Source organism: Myotis brandtii, unplaced genomic scaffold (assembly GCF_000412655.1).
Source record: "Myotis brandtii unplaced genomic scaffold, ASM41265v1 scaffold21, whole genome shotgun sequence".
In the NCBI taxonomy this organism is placed as follows: domain Eukaryota; kingdom Metazoa; phylum Chordata; class Mammalia; order Chiroptera; family Vespertilionidae; genus Myotis; species Myotis brandtii.
In genome coordinates, this window is record NW_005357846.1 from 590,875 (window position 1) to 607,836 (window position 16,962).

The following is a 16,962-nucleotide window of genomic DNA, read 5'->3' on the forward strand; positions in this document are numbered from 1 at the left end:
GAAGTGGCCTTCCTTATCTCTTTTTATGTCCTTCACTTTGAGATCTAATTTGTCAGATATAAGTATTGCTACCCCAGCTTTTTTTCATTTCTATTTGTCTGAAAAACCTTTTTCCATCCCTTAACCATCAGACTGTATGCATCTTTTTTTCTGAGGTGGGTTTCCTGTAGACAGCAGATATATGGGTCATGTTTTCTTATCCACTCAGTTACCCTATGTCTTTTGATTGGAGAATTTAATCCATTTACATTTAAAGTTATTATTGAAAGGTATTTGTTTGTCACCATTTTTATTCTTATCCCCTGTGTTCCTTCTTCATTTCCTCTTTTTTCTTTTTACAGCAGACCCTTTAGCATTTCTTGCATTGCTGGTTTGGTGGTAATAAACTCCCTTAGTCCTTTTATTTCTGTGAAGCTCCTAATTTCACCCTCATTTTTTATTTATAGCCTTGTTGGGTACAGTATTCTTGGATTCAGACCCTTGCTTTGCATGACTTTGTATATTTCATTCCATTCCCTTCTGGCCTAATGTGTTTCTGTTGAGAAATCAGTCACTAGTCTGATGGGATATCCTTGTAGGTAACTTTCTGTCTCTCTCTGGCAGCCTTTAAGATTCTTACTTTGTCGTTGGTGTTTGCCAATTTAATTATAATGTGTCTTGTTGTTGGTCTTTTGGGGTTCATCTTATTTGGGTGTCTGTGAGCTTCTTAGACTTGTTTGAGTTTTTTTCTTGTCAATATCAGGGACGTTTTATATCAATATTTCTTCAAACAGGTTTTCTATTCCTTGTGATGTGGTCCTCTGCTTCTTCTAGTCTACTGTTGATGCTTTCTATTGAGTTCTTTATAGCAGTGATGTCATTTTTCATTTCTTCTTGGTTCTTCTTCATTTCCTCTTGGTTCTTACACATATTGTTGAATTTGTCTTTCATTCTTTTCATCCACCTTATGACCATTCTCTGAATTCTTTCTCTGACAGGTTGCTTGCCTCCATTTCATTTACTTCCTTTTCTGGTGATGCCTGTTTTTTTGTTTTCATATGCGGGCTGTTTCTTTGTCTCCCCATGATCTCTCTTCCCCGGGTGTCTGGTTATGTTTTTCTCTCTCTACTGCATTTATTTAAAGGAACAAAATACAACATAACAAGGCACAATGCACAAGGCACTGAACACAAATATATTCATGATACTAGTAACCCCAAATAAAGGTGACCACCAGAGAAAAGAGAATTAGGGGATAAGAAAGAAAGAAGAAGAGAAAAAGAAAAAAAGAGAAAAAAAGGACTGCAAAAATGAAATTGGAAAAAGAAAAAAAAGTAAGAGAGAAAAGAAAGAGAATGAAATAGAAGAGGGGAAAAACTACTTATATGGGGAGAAAACTCCAATTGAACAGCCACTAATCCCAACAAATGCCAGCAACAGATACCTAGAGATGAATGCAAACTATAAACAACAACTAATATCAAGTGAGGCAGGGGAAAACAGAAGCAAAAAATAACCAAAAACAAAAATAAAAAGTGAAACAATCTCACAAACAAGCATAAAAAAAAACAATATAATCAACAATCAAGCAAACAACAACAAAACGACAGAGAGAAAAAAAATTGGATAGTGAAGAAAGAGAAGAGAGGTGTGTATGGACTTAGAGCAGGGATTGGATTAGATATATAAGTAGGGTGAAATTTTAACAGGGGGTAAAAAGAAGGAATAGGGAAAATCTAAAGCAGGAATAGGGTAAGAGAAATAGGACAACAAAGGGGGAAAAGTGAGGAAGAGAGTGTTGGCATAAAGGTAAAGTTGAGATAGAGTAAAATGATGCTAAAGGAAAGATGAAAATAGAATGTAGAACACTAATCCCAAAATAAAATAAAGAGAAAATAAAATGACACTTTAAAAAAAAAGGTAAAATAGTAGTAGTAATAATACTGCTTAAAAATAAAAATGTAATAATTAAAAAGGTAAAATCAAGTGAGGAAAAAAAAGAAAGAAAAAAAATTTAGTTTCTTAAGTAAAAGGTGAAAAAAAATAAAAATGTGCAGAGTAGTGAAGGTCATTCACTTCCTCTACTCTTCTGTTTGGCACACCTTTGTCCTGTCAGGTATTCAGGAGAGTATTGAAGTTCCGTGCAATACACTGCTCCTCTGTGTTGTAAACCACAGTCCTGATTTTAAAGCAGGCAGTATTTCTTTGTTTCCCAGACTGCCTTTATTTGTATTTACAGAAGACTCAATTTGTGATTCAGCCCCTGAGTGGCAGTGTTTCTAGATTGACCTCTAGGGCTATAAGTCCTCTCTAGCCAGTAGTTAGGTTTTGTTTTCCCTATCGCACTTAATACTGGTTTGGGAGAATGGACTGCCCCAGAGCTGGTTCCTTGATAGTTACTCCCCACTCTGATTCCCAGGTTCCACAAAAACAACTTTCTCCTGCAGTCTCTGTGAGAGTCCCCAATTGGACGATACTATGTATTGGGTTTAGTAATCAAAAGCAAGGATTTAAAGAAGAAAAAAAACCCAGTAAGTGCGCGAGCTTGCAACCTCCACAGTCCAGCTCTTCGCACAATTCTCCCAACGTCTCTTCCGCACATCCTCTCTCCTCTGGCACTAAGCAGCCGGCACACTGGCAAAATCTGAGGCTGCATTTTTGCACCCAGTCCAGCTATGAGCTGATTTTTATAGTTCCCTTTTGCCAGCAGCCCTACGGATCCCCTTCCACACTCGCGGATCAAGCTGGCCACAGCAGCCTCTGATTTTGTGGGGCGCAGACTTCCCCTGCGCATTCCTCTCTCCAGCCTGGATTACAAACCACACCTTTATCTAGGCCAAATCTGACCTTTCTGTGAGGAGGAGCAGTGCTCGTCTGAGTCCACATATTTGCGCTGCTTGAGATCTGGTGTTCCTGGATTCGTAGCTGGTCCCTGGGTGCCGTGGTTGCAGGGTCCCTGGATGTATACGCTTCCGATAACAGCCACTCAAGATGGTGCAGTCTCCGGGGCAGAGCCGGCTGCTCCAGGAGAGATTTCAGCAGCAGTGGAGGCTGCCCGGTTAGGGGAGTCCGATCCAGCAGTCTCCAACAGTCCCCTGGGAGTATAGCTATCACTCACCCACAAATTTACACTCTTGGTAAGTCCACACACTCTCCCTTCATTCTCTCACTCACACACTATCTTGCAGTCTGCCTTCCCGTCGGCAGCCATCTTTTCTCTCTGAATTTCTTTAATAATCTCTTAAAATAGGAATTTTTATTACTTGTAATTTTTAGTATTCAACTATAATTTATAACAGTTAAACTGACTTATTTGAGATGATTAATATGACAACACCACCTAACTAATATGGATCCAGGATTCTGGGAAGAGAAGTAGTCTTAATGAAAATCTCAATATCTGTAAGGTTCTTCTACTGTTGCCTCTATGTAACAAACTTCGAAAATCATGGCTCTATTTCTGCTCCTCTTCAGAATTTCAGTCCTGCCATATTTGTTATGACTCATTATCATTTTAGCCTTGTGATGATATCTAAAGCCAAACATTTCATATCACTCTTTTATTAATAAATGACTTCCCTTTTGGACCTCTCTTAATTCTATCGTATGCTCCCAATAGTACAGGTTAAATATCTCAGGAACTCCTGCATCTTCCTTTTTCTTCACTGTCTTTATTCAATCATCTGCTAAATCCTATTAGTTTTTCTGTCACATTCCCACTATGGCTACTCTAGATTGTTTTTCATTGTTCTTAACAATTATCAAGTACTTACTACTGTGTTAAATACTTTTGGAGATACAAAGTTGAATCTCACATGGATTTGGTCCTCACGAAACTTTTAAAAAATGGTAATAGCTAACACCATACAACTTACTATGTGCCAGGCACTGTTCTAAACATTTTACATGTATTGAGTGATTAAATCCTCATAACTTGACTTTGAAGCAGGTTCTCTGATTATCTTTTTTATAAACAAGGAAACTGAGTCACAGTTAGTTGATAAGGACCTACTACACTGGGCTTCAAACTCAGGGAGCCTGGCCCCAGAGTTCATGCTCTTTACCAGTAATCTCTGCTGTTTGTAATAGACAAAATAAGAGATATACAAAAGTAATTATTAGAAAAGAGAAAGAGATAAAGGATTTCAGAGAAGAGGAGCCTTTTTGGTAGAAGGTGGAATTAATAAATTTCTAGGCATTTTTCTCTCTCCAATGTTTTGTCTGTTTTATCCATCTTGCTCTTAGGGTCATTTCTTAAAATCTGTAGTGATTTCCCTCATTTATCATTAAAGTCTAGACTTCTTCTCTAGAGGTTCAAGACTCTCTAATATGCTGCTTCTTTCTTATTTCTCCAGTATTCTCTCTCGTTACTCTCCTACTTGAACTCTGTTCTAGAAAAACAAACTCACTATTTTTCAAATATCTTAAAAATGTGTCCTTTTCTTCTTTTGAGCTGTTGGTATCATTGAGTATCTGACTGGGATGCTTTCTATAACTCTGTTTCTCCAGTTCCTACATAATTTAAACCCTATGTAAACACTCAGACTATATGTACTTCCTTTGTAAAACCTTAACTATTGTAGTTTGAAATAATCTCTGAATGTCCTCCATTTAAATATTCTAGTCATCTACTACTGAATTATTTATAGCATTTACAGACTTATTCTCACCACCATAATTATCCTCAACTGCCATTCACCAACATGGAGAATGCATAAGGTGCTCTGCAATCTGAGAATAATCATAGCTATACATTATTTCCACAGAGACTTAAGTGAGACATTGGAACTGTACTTTATAGCCCCTTAAAAGTTCTCTCAATGTGAATTCAGAATTGGAATTTTTGTTTGTTTGTTGATCCATTGTTTGGAATGCCACATATGAATCCAAGCTACTCTCCACCATGGAAGGCAGTGAGACAGTCTGCTACTGATATTGGAGTTGATAGCTTTAAGTCCATGACATAATATCCAATGCCAGACACCAAAGATACTCCTAAAGTGGTGGTTCTTTGCTGCTAGAGCTTCTTTTCTCTGAACTATTTTGGTAATACACTCTAACTTAACTCAGAATTCTTTTCTCTTGTTTCAGGCACAGTATTCTTCCAAGTTTTCTCTGGTGGCATATATTACTGCTAGTAATGATAATGAGATGAACATTTATTGAAGGCTTACTAAATGCCTAATATTGTTTTACATATTAAATATTCTTATAATCACCACAGCAATATTTTGAATAAGATATTATTATTGTACAGATAAGGAAATTGAAGCATAAAGAGAATATATAACTTGTCCAACTTCTTATAGTAACTAGATGAGCCTGGACTTAAATCCAAGTTGTCTGAGTTAAGCACTCAAGCTCTAAACTCTGTGCTTCCTTAACTTCCCTCAAAGTAGCACTGCCAGTGGTTGCTGAGCACCAGGGCAGGTGGAGTGGGTGTAGCTTTGAATCCGTTTCTTTATAAACTTGGTGGTTTATAGAGGTGAGTTTAATACTAGATTTAATTTTGTAGTTTTACAAATGAGTTTCTTAGGCTTCCTCAATTTTATGAAACCACGTGGTGGTGTGTGTGTCTGTTTTCATTTTCGACCCAGAATAGTTCTACTTATCTTTAGATCATATCTAGTCAACGTATACTCCTTTAACTTTGGCCTAACAGCCTACTAGTCAGGGTAACACTGTACTCTTAGTTCAGTTCTGAAGGAAAGATTTTAATAAAGCGTGCAGCTATCTTTCACAGTTAGGTGTAAAATCTTGGAAAAATATAATCCTAATAACTGTGTCAACTTGATTACTGCCTCCATCTGTCAACACCTTAATAATGAAATAATAAATAAAGCATTCCTTTTCCACATCCAGAAATATTAAAGAATATGGTGGATCTTTGTGGGGGGTCTCTCTAGAATTGGCCTAGAGGTTTTACTGATTCATCAAATAGAGAACATATTCATCCCTCTCTCTTGCTCTTGCAGGCTGCTGCAGCCCATGCTTAGTGACTTTTTTTTTCACATGCAGCTGCCTGGGAATGTTATATTGCTCCACATTCTGCATGTGTTCTCTCCAAGGAGATAGCTCTTGGAATAGCTCACCATGTTTTACTGGGATAGTGGAAGTTTAGGTTTTGTTGAGACTCCAACAAGGCCTGAGCACTTAGGAAGGCTGGCCAATTGAAATAACATTTCAGGTGAGATTTGCAGGAAGAGGAAGAAAGGAGCTTGCCGGGTAGAGCAAAGAGGAGAATGCAGGGGCTAGTGTGGTTAACGCTTTGTTTGGAAAAGCTCTCTCTCCTCTCAAAACCCTGATATGTAAATGCCAAAGAAGAGAATCTGGTTTGGCTCCTTTAGCCAAAGGCATTTTCCTGTGGAAGTTTTTCATGGAGAAGCTTCCCTTTTAGCATCTTAAGGCAAGAAGAAATTGTAAGGAATATTCTAAGGTAGTCTACTTCCAGGCTGAGTTATATGACTACTTGAAAATGTACCCATAACATGTAGACTCTTAAAGTTATATGACTCTTACTATTCTCTTATCATTTTCATCTCGATGTGTTGTTGGTAGTACTTTTTAGCTCATTACTCTTTTTGTTGCTGATTATCTAATTGGTATAGTTCAGATTTTTTTTTTTACCTTCCCTTTTCCCTTCTTGTACTTAACTTTGGGCCACTCATCCATCCATCAGAACTTCTACCAGAGAAGGTAGAAGTCAATTTCACTTTTTAAATAACTGCTTTATTAAATATTTTGATGAGAAAGGACATGAAAATTATTGCATTACTGGATTATAGGACATTTTTTCAAGTCTCTGACTCTCATTAATAACCCCCCTTTGTTGCCAGAGATATTCAGTATTCTGTATATTATTGATATATTACTAACAAAAGTCATTTTATTTCGTATTTCTCTGAGGGTGAGGGTGTGCCAGAAAGAACTTTTTAACCATTTAATTTTTCTTTTTAAACTCATGAATTTTGGGTCTCCCATTTCCTTGGAATTTAGATTCAGAAAGCAGGTAGCTAAAACCCTGGGTTACTGGTATTTTTGTTTATTTCTACATCTTTCACCTTCTTAAAAATTTTGTGTGGGCATTGAAAGCTGAGATCCTGCAGTGTTTAGGAGCATTTCACATTTCCTCAGCTCTGCCAGGTGATAGGTAGGAGGTGGGGCCTCAGTTTGAAGGATTGGTTTCCTTTGTGCAGAAGGGGCACCATTAGCCTAGTACGAAATGAAGTATGTTTGTTCATTTTCTCTTTTTCTTTATGAGGGGTTCGGGCGTGCTGACACTTAAATATAAACAATAGTGTAGAATGTGGTCTTTGGCCAGTGGGGGTGAACATACACACCAAAAAATAGGTAAAGTACCTTGATTCATATGTTTACTTCAAATATTTAAGGAAGCATGAGAGAATGAGAAGCCAAAGCTGCTCATATTATAACTAACATATTATTCAGAATGTTACATTGAATTAGAATGTTATAGAAGAAGCTCTTTTTAACTTTCTTCCATTTTATTTGTTCTTACCTTGCCTGTATATACTCCAAGTCAGGAAGAGAAAAATTACCCTGATGTGAGTGACCTAATAGTGAATCTAATCAACTAGCTCCAAAGGATCAAAATATAAGTATATCCAAATGGACAGGGACATTGGTGGGGGAGGTTGACTTTTGTAGAAATAACCAGAATCCCAAGAGAGGAAAGTGCTAGGCAGACTGTGAGAACACAGGATACTTTCTGTGTGTATTTATATTTACATGAAATTCTTATTTCTCTGGGCTCAGACATGTAGGGCCTGCTAGATTGACTTATTAATTATAAATATACTAGAGGCCCAGGGAGTGAAATCGTGTGGCCCCGCCCACCTGCGGGCACCTCACTGTGCCTGCCTTGCCGTGCCCCACCTGCCTGCCACCCCGCCCGCCCACCAACTGCCAGCCTTGCTGTGATTGGAACCTGTGGGCCACAGGGGAGGGACCGGGAGGTGCTTCATGCACTTCATGGTGCCCGGTCGTTTTGGTCATGATGCCTCTTGGCCTTATATTATTATGATTCCCTAATTATATGATGTTTTCCAATATTTTTAAATTAAATTAGGTAAATTGGATATATATGTATATACATACATAAACATATCTAGTTTTTATTATATTTATTAATAAATTAAATTTTATTTTTAGAGTTAATTTAACTAGCATATTAGCATCTTATTGTTGAGTCTGGAACATCTCAGAACATGGCAGAAAACTTATTTCCTCTAATCTACTCATTTGTAAGAAATCCTGCCATTCACAGATGACATGTTGTTTTTTTGTGACCAAATTTCTCCTGAAAAACAACAACAAAAAACACACAGTAGCCTTTCTAATAAAAAATACCTTTCTGAGTTTCTAAAGCATTTTTAAAAATTCCAAAGATAATCAAATATCCATAGAAGATTGAAAATGGAGTCTTTGAGTTTCCCATTGGGAAATACATTTTTTCAGAAAAATATTTTCCTAAATATATTTTTCCCTTTTGAAAATCTACTCTTTTCTCTCTCAGAATGTTAAGTGAAGTAGTTTATGTAAAATGAGATGTGAACCATTAACCAGTCTCAAACTGAACTTTGCCCTTGAGGCTTGAAAAGAGTTTCATTTACACTAAGGAAAAAAGTTCTCTCTCTTTTTCTCCCTCCCTGGTGGTGGTGATGGTGGTGGTGGGGTGATGAATGATGAGGTGTATTCTTATTTGGGCCATGGCAGTAAACTTAGAAATTGCAAGTACACACACACCCACACACACACACACACACTTGAAGTTTACCAAGAACGTGAGCACTCACTACTGCCTGCTTTGGTATAAGCTGAGTGAGCTAAAGGAGCAAGGTTCCCTACCTTTGGAATTGCAGTATGGCAGTACTTGTTGGGATAACATTACTTCTAACGTACAGAAAGTGTACTCTAGGAATATCATGGACATAATTACATCTGAAAGTGTTTTGATTAGCTTAAGCAATTAACCTAAATTCTCCGACTGCAAAGAAGTCACAAATATCTTTTTAACTCTTTTTGTGGAATTATTATTAACTAAAGGCCCAGTGTGTGGATTTGTGCATGGATGGGGTCCCTCAGCCTGTCCTGCACCCTCTCGCAATCTGGGACCCCTCAGGGGATGTAGCCGTGCCAAAGTGGCAGGCGGCTAGGGAGGAGCCCCAGCCGGGGCGGGGCAGCTCTGCTGCGGCTCATCCGGGCCCAGCTGTGCCTGTCACCGCCACCGGTGAGCCCAGCTTCGGGCTGAGCAGTGCTCCTGCTGTGGGAGCGCACCGACCACCAGGGGGCAGCTCCTGCGTTGAGCATCTGCCCCCTGGTAGTCAGTGTGCATCATAACGACCAGTCAACTAGTCATTATGGTCATTTGGTCGTAATGGTCGCTTAGGAATATATCTATATCTATATCTATATCTATATCTATATTTATATCTATATCTATCTATATGTAAATATAGCTTCCTAGATAACCTAAATTCCTGGAATATCTAATTTTTGAGAAATTAGCTCAGTATTTTACAAACACTTGACTTGTAGAGTAACTCAAGTTTTTAAGTAGTGTTGGAAAACCATCCTTTTACTTACCCACTGTTGGCAATAATAAAGTCTTAAAAGACACAAAGTCTATGGATTCTATATTGTTTTTTAATATCATGATTAATTTACAAATATATATGTATTTTATACCTTTCAACTGTCTGCAGTCACTTCACACTGTGAGTTTCTATTGTTTCTTATTGCTTTGTTGCTAGGTAAGTGACATAGCTGGTTGCCATTTTTAGCAGCGTCATGAGGTCATGTCTGTTTCCATGCCAACAGATCCTCTTGGGAGAGTATTTTCAGTAAAAGCCCGGAGGTGGTGACTTCTTTGCAGCTCCAGTGTTGCCAGCGCCTAGTTGAACTATGTAAACAGTGCCTGCTTCTGGTTTACAAATATTCAACAGAGACAAGAGGATCATTCTCAGGCATTGGCACTGACTGGGGTAATTCCAGGTACTTGTATATGTTTCATAAACTCTATACGTTTTATACAAAGTAAAGTCACAAGGCAGTTTGAAATTGAAAGTCTTTTTGTTTATATGGCTAGGGAAAAAGCTAAAGACTGAAAATTCATGCACACTCTAGTCTACAACATACTTTTAATTTGCACAATCTTTACCTTTAAAGGACCAAACAAACCTAAAGGGGTTAGAAATAAACTACATGGAAATGATATTATTTGGTTTACATGGTTTTGCTTTCAAAAGCTAAGTAAGAACAATGAAAAATGCTAATAAAATGAACTCCCCCTCCAATAGGGATACTTTACCATTTAAACTTAAGCCTAACAGTTGAGAAATGCCTTTAGTTTTTAGTTTAATTTTTACTGTTCAGTATGCCTCTACTACTCCCTTCATCACAAAAAATAAAAAAAAAAGTGGGACTTCTAGGAATATATCCTAAGAAACCCAAAACACCAATCAGAAAGAATATATGCACCACTATGTTCATAGCAGCACAATTTACAATAGCTAAGATCTGGAAACAGACCAAGTGCCCATCAGTAGATGTGTGGATAAAAAAGCTGTGGTACAGCCCTAACTGGTTTGGCTCAGTGGATAGAGCGTCGGCCTGAGGACTCAAGGGTCCCAGGTTCGATTCCGGTCAAGGGCATGTACGTTGGTTGCGGGCACATCCCCAGTAGGGAGTGTGCAGAAGGCAGCTGGTCGATGTTTCTCTCTCATCGTTGTTTCTAACTCTCTATCTCTCTCCCTTCCTCTCTGTAAAAAAAAAATCAATAAAATATATTTAAAAAAAAAAAAGCTGTGGTACATTTTATACCATGAATACTATGCAGCAATAAAAAGGAAGAATCTCTAACCATTTGAGACAGTATGGAGGGACCTGGAGAGTATCATGCTAAGTGAAATAAGTCAGTCAGAGAAATACAAGTATCACATGATTTCACTATATGTGGAATCTAATTAACAAAGTAAACTGATGAATGGAGTGGATTTAGAGACATGGAAGCATGGCACAGAGTGCAGAATCTCAAAGGGAAGGCAGGGGAGGGTGAGTGGGGGGGAGGTAATCAACCAGAAACCTTATATGCATATATATATAACCCATGAACGCAGACAGTGGGGTGGTGAGGACTTGGGGTAGGAGACAGGGTTGGGCTGGAGGGGGTCTATGGGGGAAAAGGGGACATATGTAATACTTTCAACACTAAAGATTTAAAAAATAAATAAAAGCTGCAGAAAAACACACAAAAAAACAGAAAAGCATACAAATCAGTGGGATATAAATTTGGTAAGTTCTATTTAAAACTTGAATTTTTATAAATATTATCCTGTTAAAATAGGTAGTTTCCAAAAGCATAAAAATAATATTGTTATTAAGCTGCAAAACACACAGAGTAAATAAGAAATACATTTTTGCACCACAAGACAATCATAGTTCCCATTAGAATTAAAGAAGAATATGACTTTATTTTTAGTACTAGAGACCCGGTAAACGGATTCGTGCACCAGTGGGGTCCCTCAGCCTGGCCTTTGGGATTGAGCTGAAACCGGCTCTCTGACATCCCCTGATGGGTTCTGGGTTGTGAGAGGGTGCAGGCCAGGCTGAGGAGGCAGGGGAGGAACGCAGGAGGTTGGCCAGTCAGGGAGGGACCGCGGGAGGGCTCCAGGGCATGTCTGGCCCATCTTGTTCAGTCCCGATTGGTGGGACCCCAGTAACAAGCTAACCTACCAGTCGGAGTGTCTTCCCCCTGATGGTCAGTGCACATCAGAGTGAGCGGTTGAGTGGCCTTAGGGTATCATTAACATATTACACTTTGATTGGTTGAACGGCTGACCAGACGACTGGGCACTTAGCATATTAGGCTTTTATTATATAGGATATGTAAGTTGTCATCCTATTCAGGATAGAAAAGAGTAAACCACGACTTTGAAAAACTAAGTGATTTTTTTAATTGATTTTTAGAGAGAGAGGAAGGGGCACAGAGAGAGAGAGAGAGAGAGAGAGAGAGAGAGAGAGGCGAGAGCAATATCAATTGGCTGTCTCTTGCACACCCCTTACCAGGGATGGAGCCTACAACCCAGGTATGTGCCCTGAGTGGGAATTGAACTGGCAACCCTTCAGTGCACAGAACGATGCCCAACTAACTGAGCCACACCGGTCAGGGCTATATTTGCCTAATTTAATCTATAAAATTAAAAGATAAGAAAATAGAGCTAACATAATTAAGGTTTATGACTATGTTTTTCTTGACCACAGATCTGTAGGATATTTCTGAATAATCTTTAAAGAGTATGTGACACCCATTCTATGGAAGACAGTGACCTTCAGCCTTCATCTCAGTAAAGCAATAATTGAATAGACATATCAAGTGAAAGCCATTTCTCAGAGTTGGACTCATAACTAACCAGACAGAACTGATATATAAATCCACAGTGCTCGTATATGGCAGAGGTGGGACTTGAAACTAGGACTTCCCTCCAAAAATCAAAGTTAAAACTACAGGACAATGCATGCCCACTAGGATGGCTATTATAAAAAATGCAAAATAGTAAGTGTTCATGAGGATATTGAGAAGTTAGAACCCTCATGCATTGCTGGTTCACAATGGTGTGGCAGCTATGGAAAATAATTATGCATTCCTAAAAAAGTTAAATATAGAATTACCATGTGCCCTAGCAATTCTACTCCTAAGTATATACCTCAAGGAATTGAAAACAAGGACTTAAACAGATATTCATAGCAACATTATTCATAATAGCCAAAAGGTGAAACAAGCCAAATGCCCACCAATAGATGAATGGATAAATAAAATGTAGTAGGTACATACAATGGAATATTATTCAGCCTATATAAGAAGGAATGGAATTCTGATACATGCTACAATCGGGATGAACCTCGAAAGCATGCTAAGTGAGGTAAGCCATAAAGAAACAAATATAATGTGATTTTACCTATATGATGTATGTAGACAAATTCATAGAGACAGAAAGCAGAGTAGACGTTACCAGAACCTGGAAGGAAGAGAAAATGGGGATTTAGTGTTTAATGGGTACAGTTTCTGTTTGGGATGATGAAAAAGTTCTGAACTGAATAGTAGTGATGATTACACAACCATTGTGAATGCACTTAATGCACTGAATTGTGTACTTAGTAAAAATAGTGTTTCATCTTATATATATTTTACCACATTAAAAAAATTAAACAAAAAATGCAGGGTAAATATTGTGATGAACTTTACCTTGTATTCCCAAACCAGGAAGCTGAGTTTATTCTGGGGGTATCATGGATCCTGGTCTTATTCCAGGAAAATATCAGAAGGGTGGCATAGTTTAAATATTCAAGGCTACCAGTCTTGAAATGCTTCATGTTCTTGCCCTGACCAGGTGCTCGGTTGGTTAGAGCACCATCCCCATACACCAAGGTTGCGGGTTTGATCTCCGGTCAGGGCACACACAAGAAGCAACCAATGAATGCATGAATTGGTGGAACAACAAATTATTGTTTATATCTCCCTCCCTTCCTTTCTCTCTCTAAAATCAATTAACAAAAGAAGAAATGCTTTGTGTTCTAGAGATTGTCCTTGGTCAGCAATAAGTTGGTACATGACAGACTGACCAATTCTACATCAAGGAAGAATTAGATAAATGTATATTTTATGTCTACATGCTGGATTGGTGAAGATGTGCAGACATAGTCTCAGAGATGAGTTAGGTTATGTATGTGAAGCAAGTAGGGTAGCATAAGGTATTTCTCCTTGGTACAAATTAGCTACAAGTTAGTTATTTTTGTACATCAAGAATAAATTAGAATAAAAATAAAGCTATAAACCTTTCATATTTTTGCTGCTTTAACACTGACTTTTTAAATATAGTCTATAAATCTACTTCATAGCGTTATTCTTTCTTTTAAAAAATAAATTTTATTATTTAACTTCATTACAAAGAATATTTAAATATAATCTTTGATGTTCAGTTAGCATGGGATCTCCCAAGAGATATTAATGGTCATATTAAGGCAAATAATCCAGTGTTTCCCTGTAATGCTTTAAAATATTCCACAGCATTTGCTTTAGGGAAGCAAAGAGTTTCTTCCAGTGTGATTTCATATGCCTTTTTGAGTTCGTACTGAACCTCTTTTTTTCTTAAAAAGTTTATTTTAGCTTCTTTTTGTTTCAGTTAAAAAGCTTAGTATGGCTGGTGTGGCTCAGTGGTTGAGCATTGACCTATGAGCCAGGAGATCACGATTCGATTCCCTATGAGGGCACATGCCTGGGTTGCAGCTCAATCACCAATAGGTGGTGTGCAGGAGGCAACTCATCAATGATTTTCTCTCATCGTTGATGTTTATATCTCTCCCTTTCCCTTCCTCTCTGAAATCAATAAAAAAATATTTTTAAAAAAAGTTTAGGTTTGTGGATGTGTAATAGTTTTCTATTTTCTAGATTATATTTCATATTTCTGGGGGAAAAAAAGAGCATAATCATTGTAGTCATTAGATTTAAAATTGGGATTCCTAGAGAGAAATTACAATATAATATAGTTGCTAGGAGCACTGATTCTAGAGCTAGCCCACATGGATTTTAATCCTGGCTACACCACTTACTAGCTGTGTGACTGTGGGCAAACCGTTTGACCCCTGAGTGCTTTAGTGTATTATCTATAAAATAGAACCTACAATAATATCTACTATATAGAATTGTGATGAGAACTGGGTTAACATTGTAAAACAATTTTAATAGTACTGGGCACATAGAAAACACTATTTCAGTATTAAATAGTGTTAAATAAAATAGTATAAGTTAGCTGTAACCAGGATTTTGTATTTTTGTTTTTCATCTGTGAAATGGAGAGATCTTTAACTCAAAAGGATATGTGAATGTTATTGTAATGTCAATATTACCTATTACTTGGAAATTCTTCAAAAGAAGGTTGGTAGAAGTTACTGTTTACTCTGGTAATTATCAATGTAATCAGAATGCATTTTGAATAGAAGATAAAATAACTCTCAACTAATACATATAGTAGATTTTGATCAAACACTTTTTTTCACCTTTGTCTTAGATAGAAAGTTTACCTTTTTCATGAAAGAAAATATCAGATTAATCATTGTGACTCCACTAGCTCTTGACATAATAATTAATCCATATAAATTACCCATGTGATATTAAGAAAATAATTTGTATAATCTGTGATGTGAGAAATCAATTGTTTTATTATTTATCACCCATTGTGCAATTTTGATTTAATTTGGTTTGTTGTATATTATTTTACTGCTCTATTAACTTAATGATTTGAGCAATTATTTATAGTTTGTGATATTAGGTAGTAGATTTAGGGGATATTATTAGATAATTTATACAAAAATAATGTTTGTGAATATTATGGAGAATTCTTCCATTTTAATCTATAATAATAAAAGTGTAATATGCTAATTAGACCGGACAGCTGAACAACCTTCCGGACAAAGCTGGGGCTGCAAGGGCTGAGCCCCTTGCATGAATTTTGTGCATCGGGCCTCTAGTGCAGTGTTCTCAACCTTCTGGCCCTTTAAATACAGTTCATGTTGTAACCCAACCATAAAATTATTTTCATTGCTACTTCATAACTGTAATGTTGCTACTGTTATGAATCGTAATGTAAATATCTGATATGCAGGAGGGTCTTAGGCAACCCCTGTGAAAGGGTCATTTGACCGCCAAAGGGGTCGCGACCCACAGGTTGAGAACCACTGCTCTAGTGAGTTTATATTCTTCTATAAAATTCATATCACACAGCTATGAATGTAATTTTCCATTGATATACAGGTATAGTGGTTACCAACATTATTTAATATAGAATAGGTAATTTATAGTACTCTTAGCCCTCAATTTCTTTATATATCTATGGAAGTTTTAGACTGTTGCTGGAAGGTTCTAATGTCAAATGAAGAAAATAAAATAAATGATTGGATGCTCTACCATTGTTTATTTTCTCAAGACCACTGTTAATTAAAAATCTATAGCTACTTTTGCTCTTAAAAATTCCTCATAGATGTCTTTGTCCAGAATTTATAGCAGGGGTGGGGAAACTTTTTTCTGCCAATGGTCATTTGGATATTTATAACATCATTCATGGGCCAGAAAAATTATCAACTTAAAAATTAGCCAGCAATATTTGGTCAAACATTTCACTAACTCTCCTCTAATGCCTTGGCAGGGCCAGACCAAATGATTTTGTGGGCCTTATATGGCCCACAGGCCGGACGTTCCCCACCCCCGCTTTATAACATGTCCTTCTCATCACCAGGATTTACACTTTCAGTAGTGATGTTGATTTGCATTTGCTCATGTGGATTTCCTAGTTCATTTCTCTCCAGACATATAGATTGAGCTGGCCTAATGCTAATCAGAGTTTCTCCAGAGAAAAACATATTATACAGGTGCACACTCCTATTTGTAATTCCTAATCCCAAGTCTCTGAAAACAAACAAAAAAGTAACCTATTTATTGGCAAATCTGGGCTGAAATGGCATGAAATTATTTGTAGTATTTCTCTGATTTATTGTGAATATTTACACATTTCACAGTGGCTTGTTTACAGGATGCTGCCACAAAGCCCTGTTGGAGATGATATACAGGGTGGGGCAAAAGTAGCTTTAGAGTTGTGAGTATGTGAAACACAATTTATTCCTGTATTATTATTAATTATTGTATTATTTTCCATATGAACAACTGTAAAACTACTTTTGCCACACCCTGTATATAGTATCTACACTAATAATAGACAAACATGGTAATTGACCGTACCTCTGCTACGCTTCCCATTGGCTAATCAGGGCAATATACAAATTAACTGCCAACAAAGATGGCGGTTAAACGCCAACAAAGATGGCGGTTAATCTGCATACGTAGGCGCAATGCTAGGAGGTGAAAGGGGACGGATGGAAGAAGCCGCCTGCCACTGACGGTGATCAGAAACC

General features: G+C 37.4%; 1 protein-coding gene across 2 annotated transcripts in view; it reads left to right on the forward strand.

Annotated features, from left to right (window-relative positions):
* Positions 1-16,962, forward strand: part of TTLL7 (tubulin tyrosine ligase-like family member 7) — a 139,748-nt gene that overhangs the window by 117,564 nt on the left and 5,222 nt on the right. For both annotated transcript variants that reach the window (XM_005865700.2, XM_014539248.1), the window contains exon 20: positions 9,820-9,993. In XM_005865700.2, the coding sequence (XP_005865762.1) occupies positions 9,820-9,993 (174 nt within the window). The remainder of the gene's footprint in view (positions 1-9,819; positions 9,994-16,962) is intronic.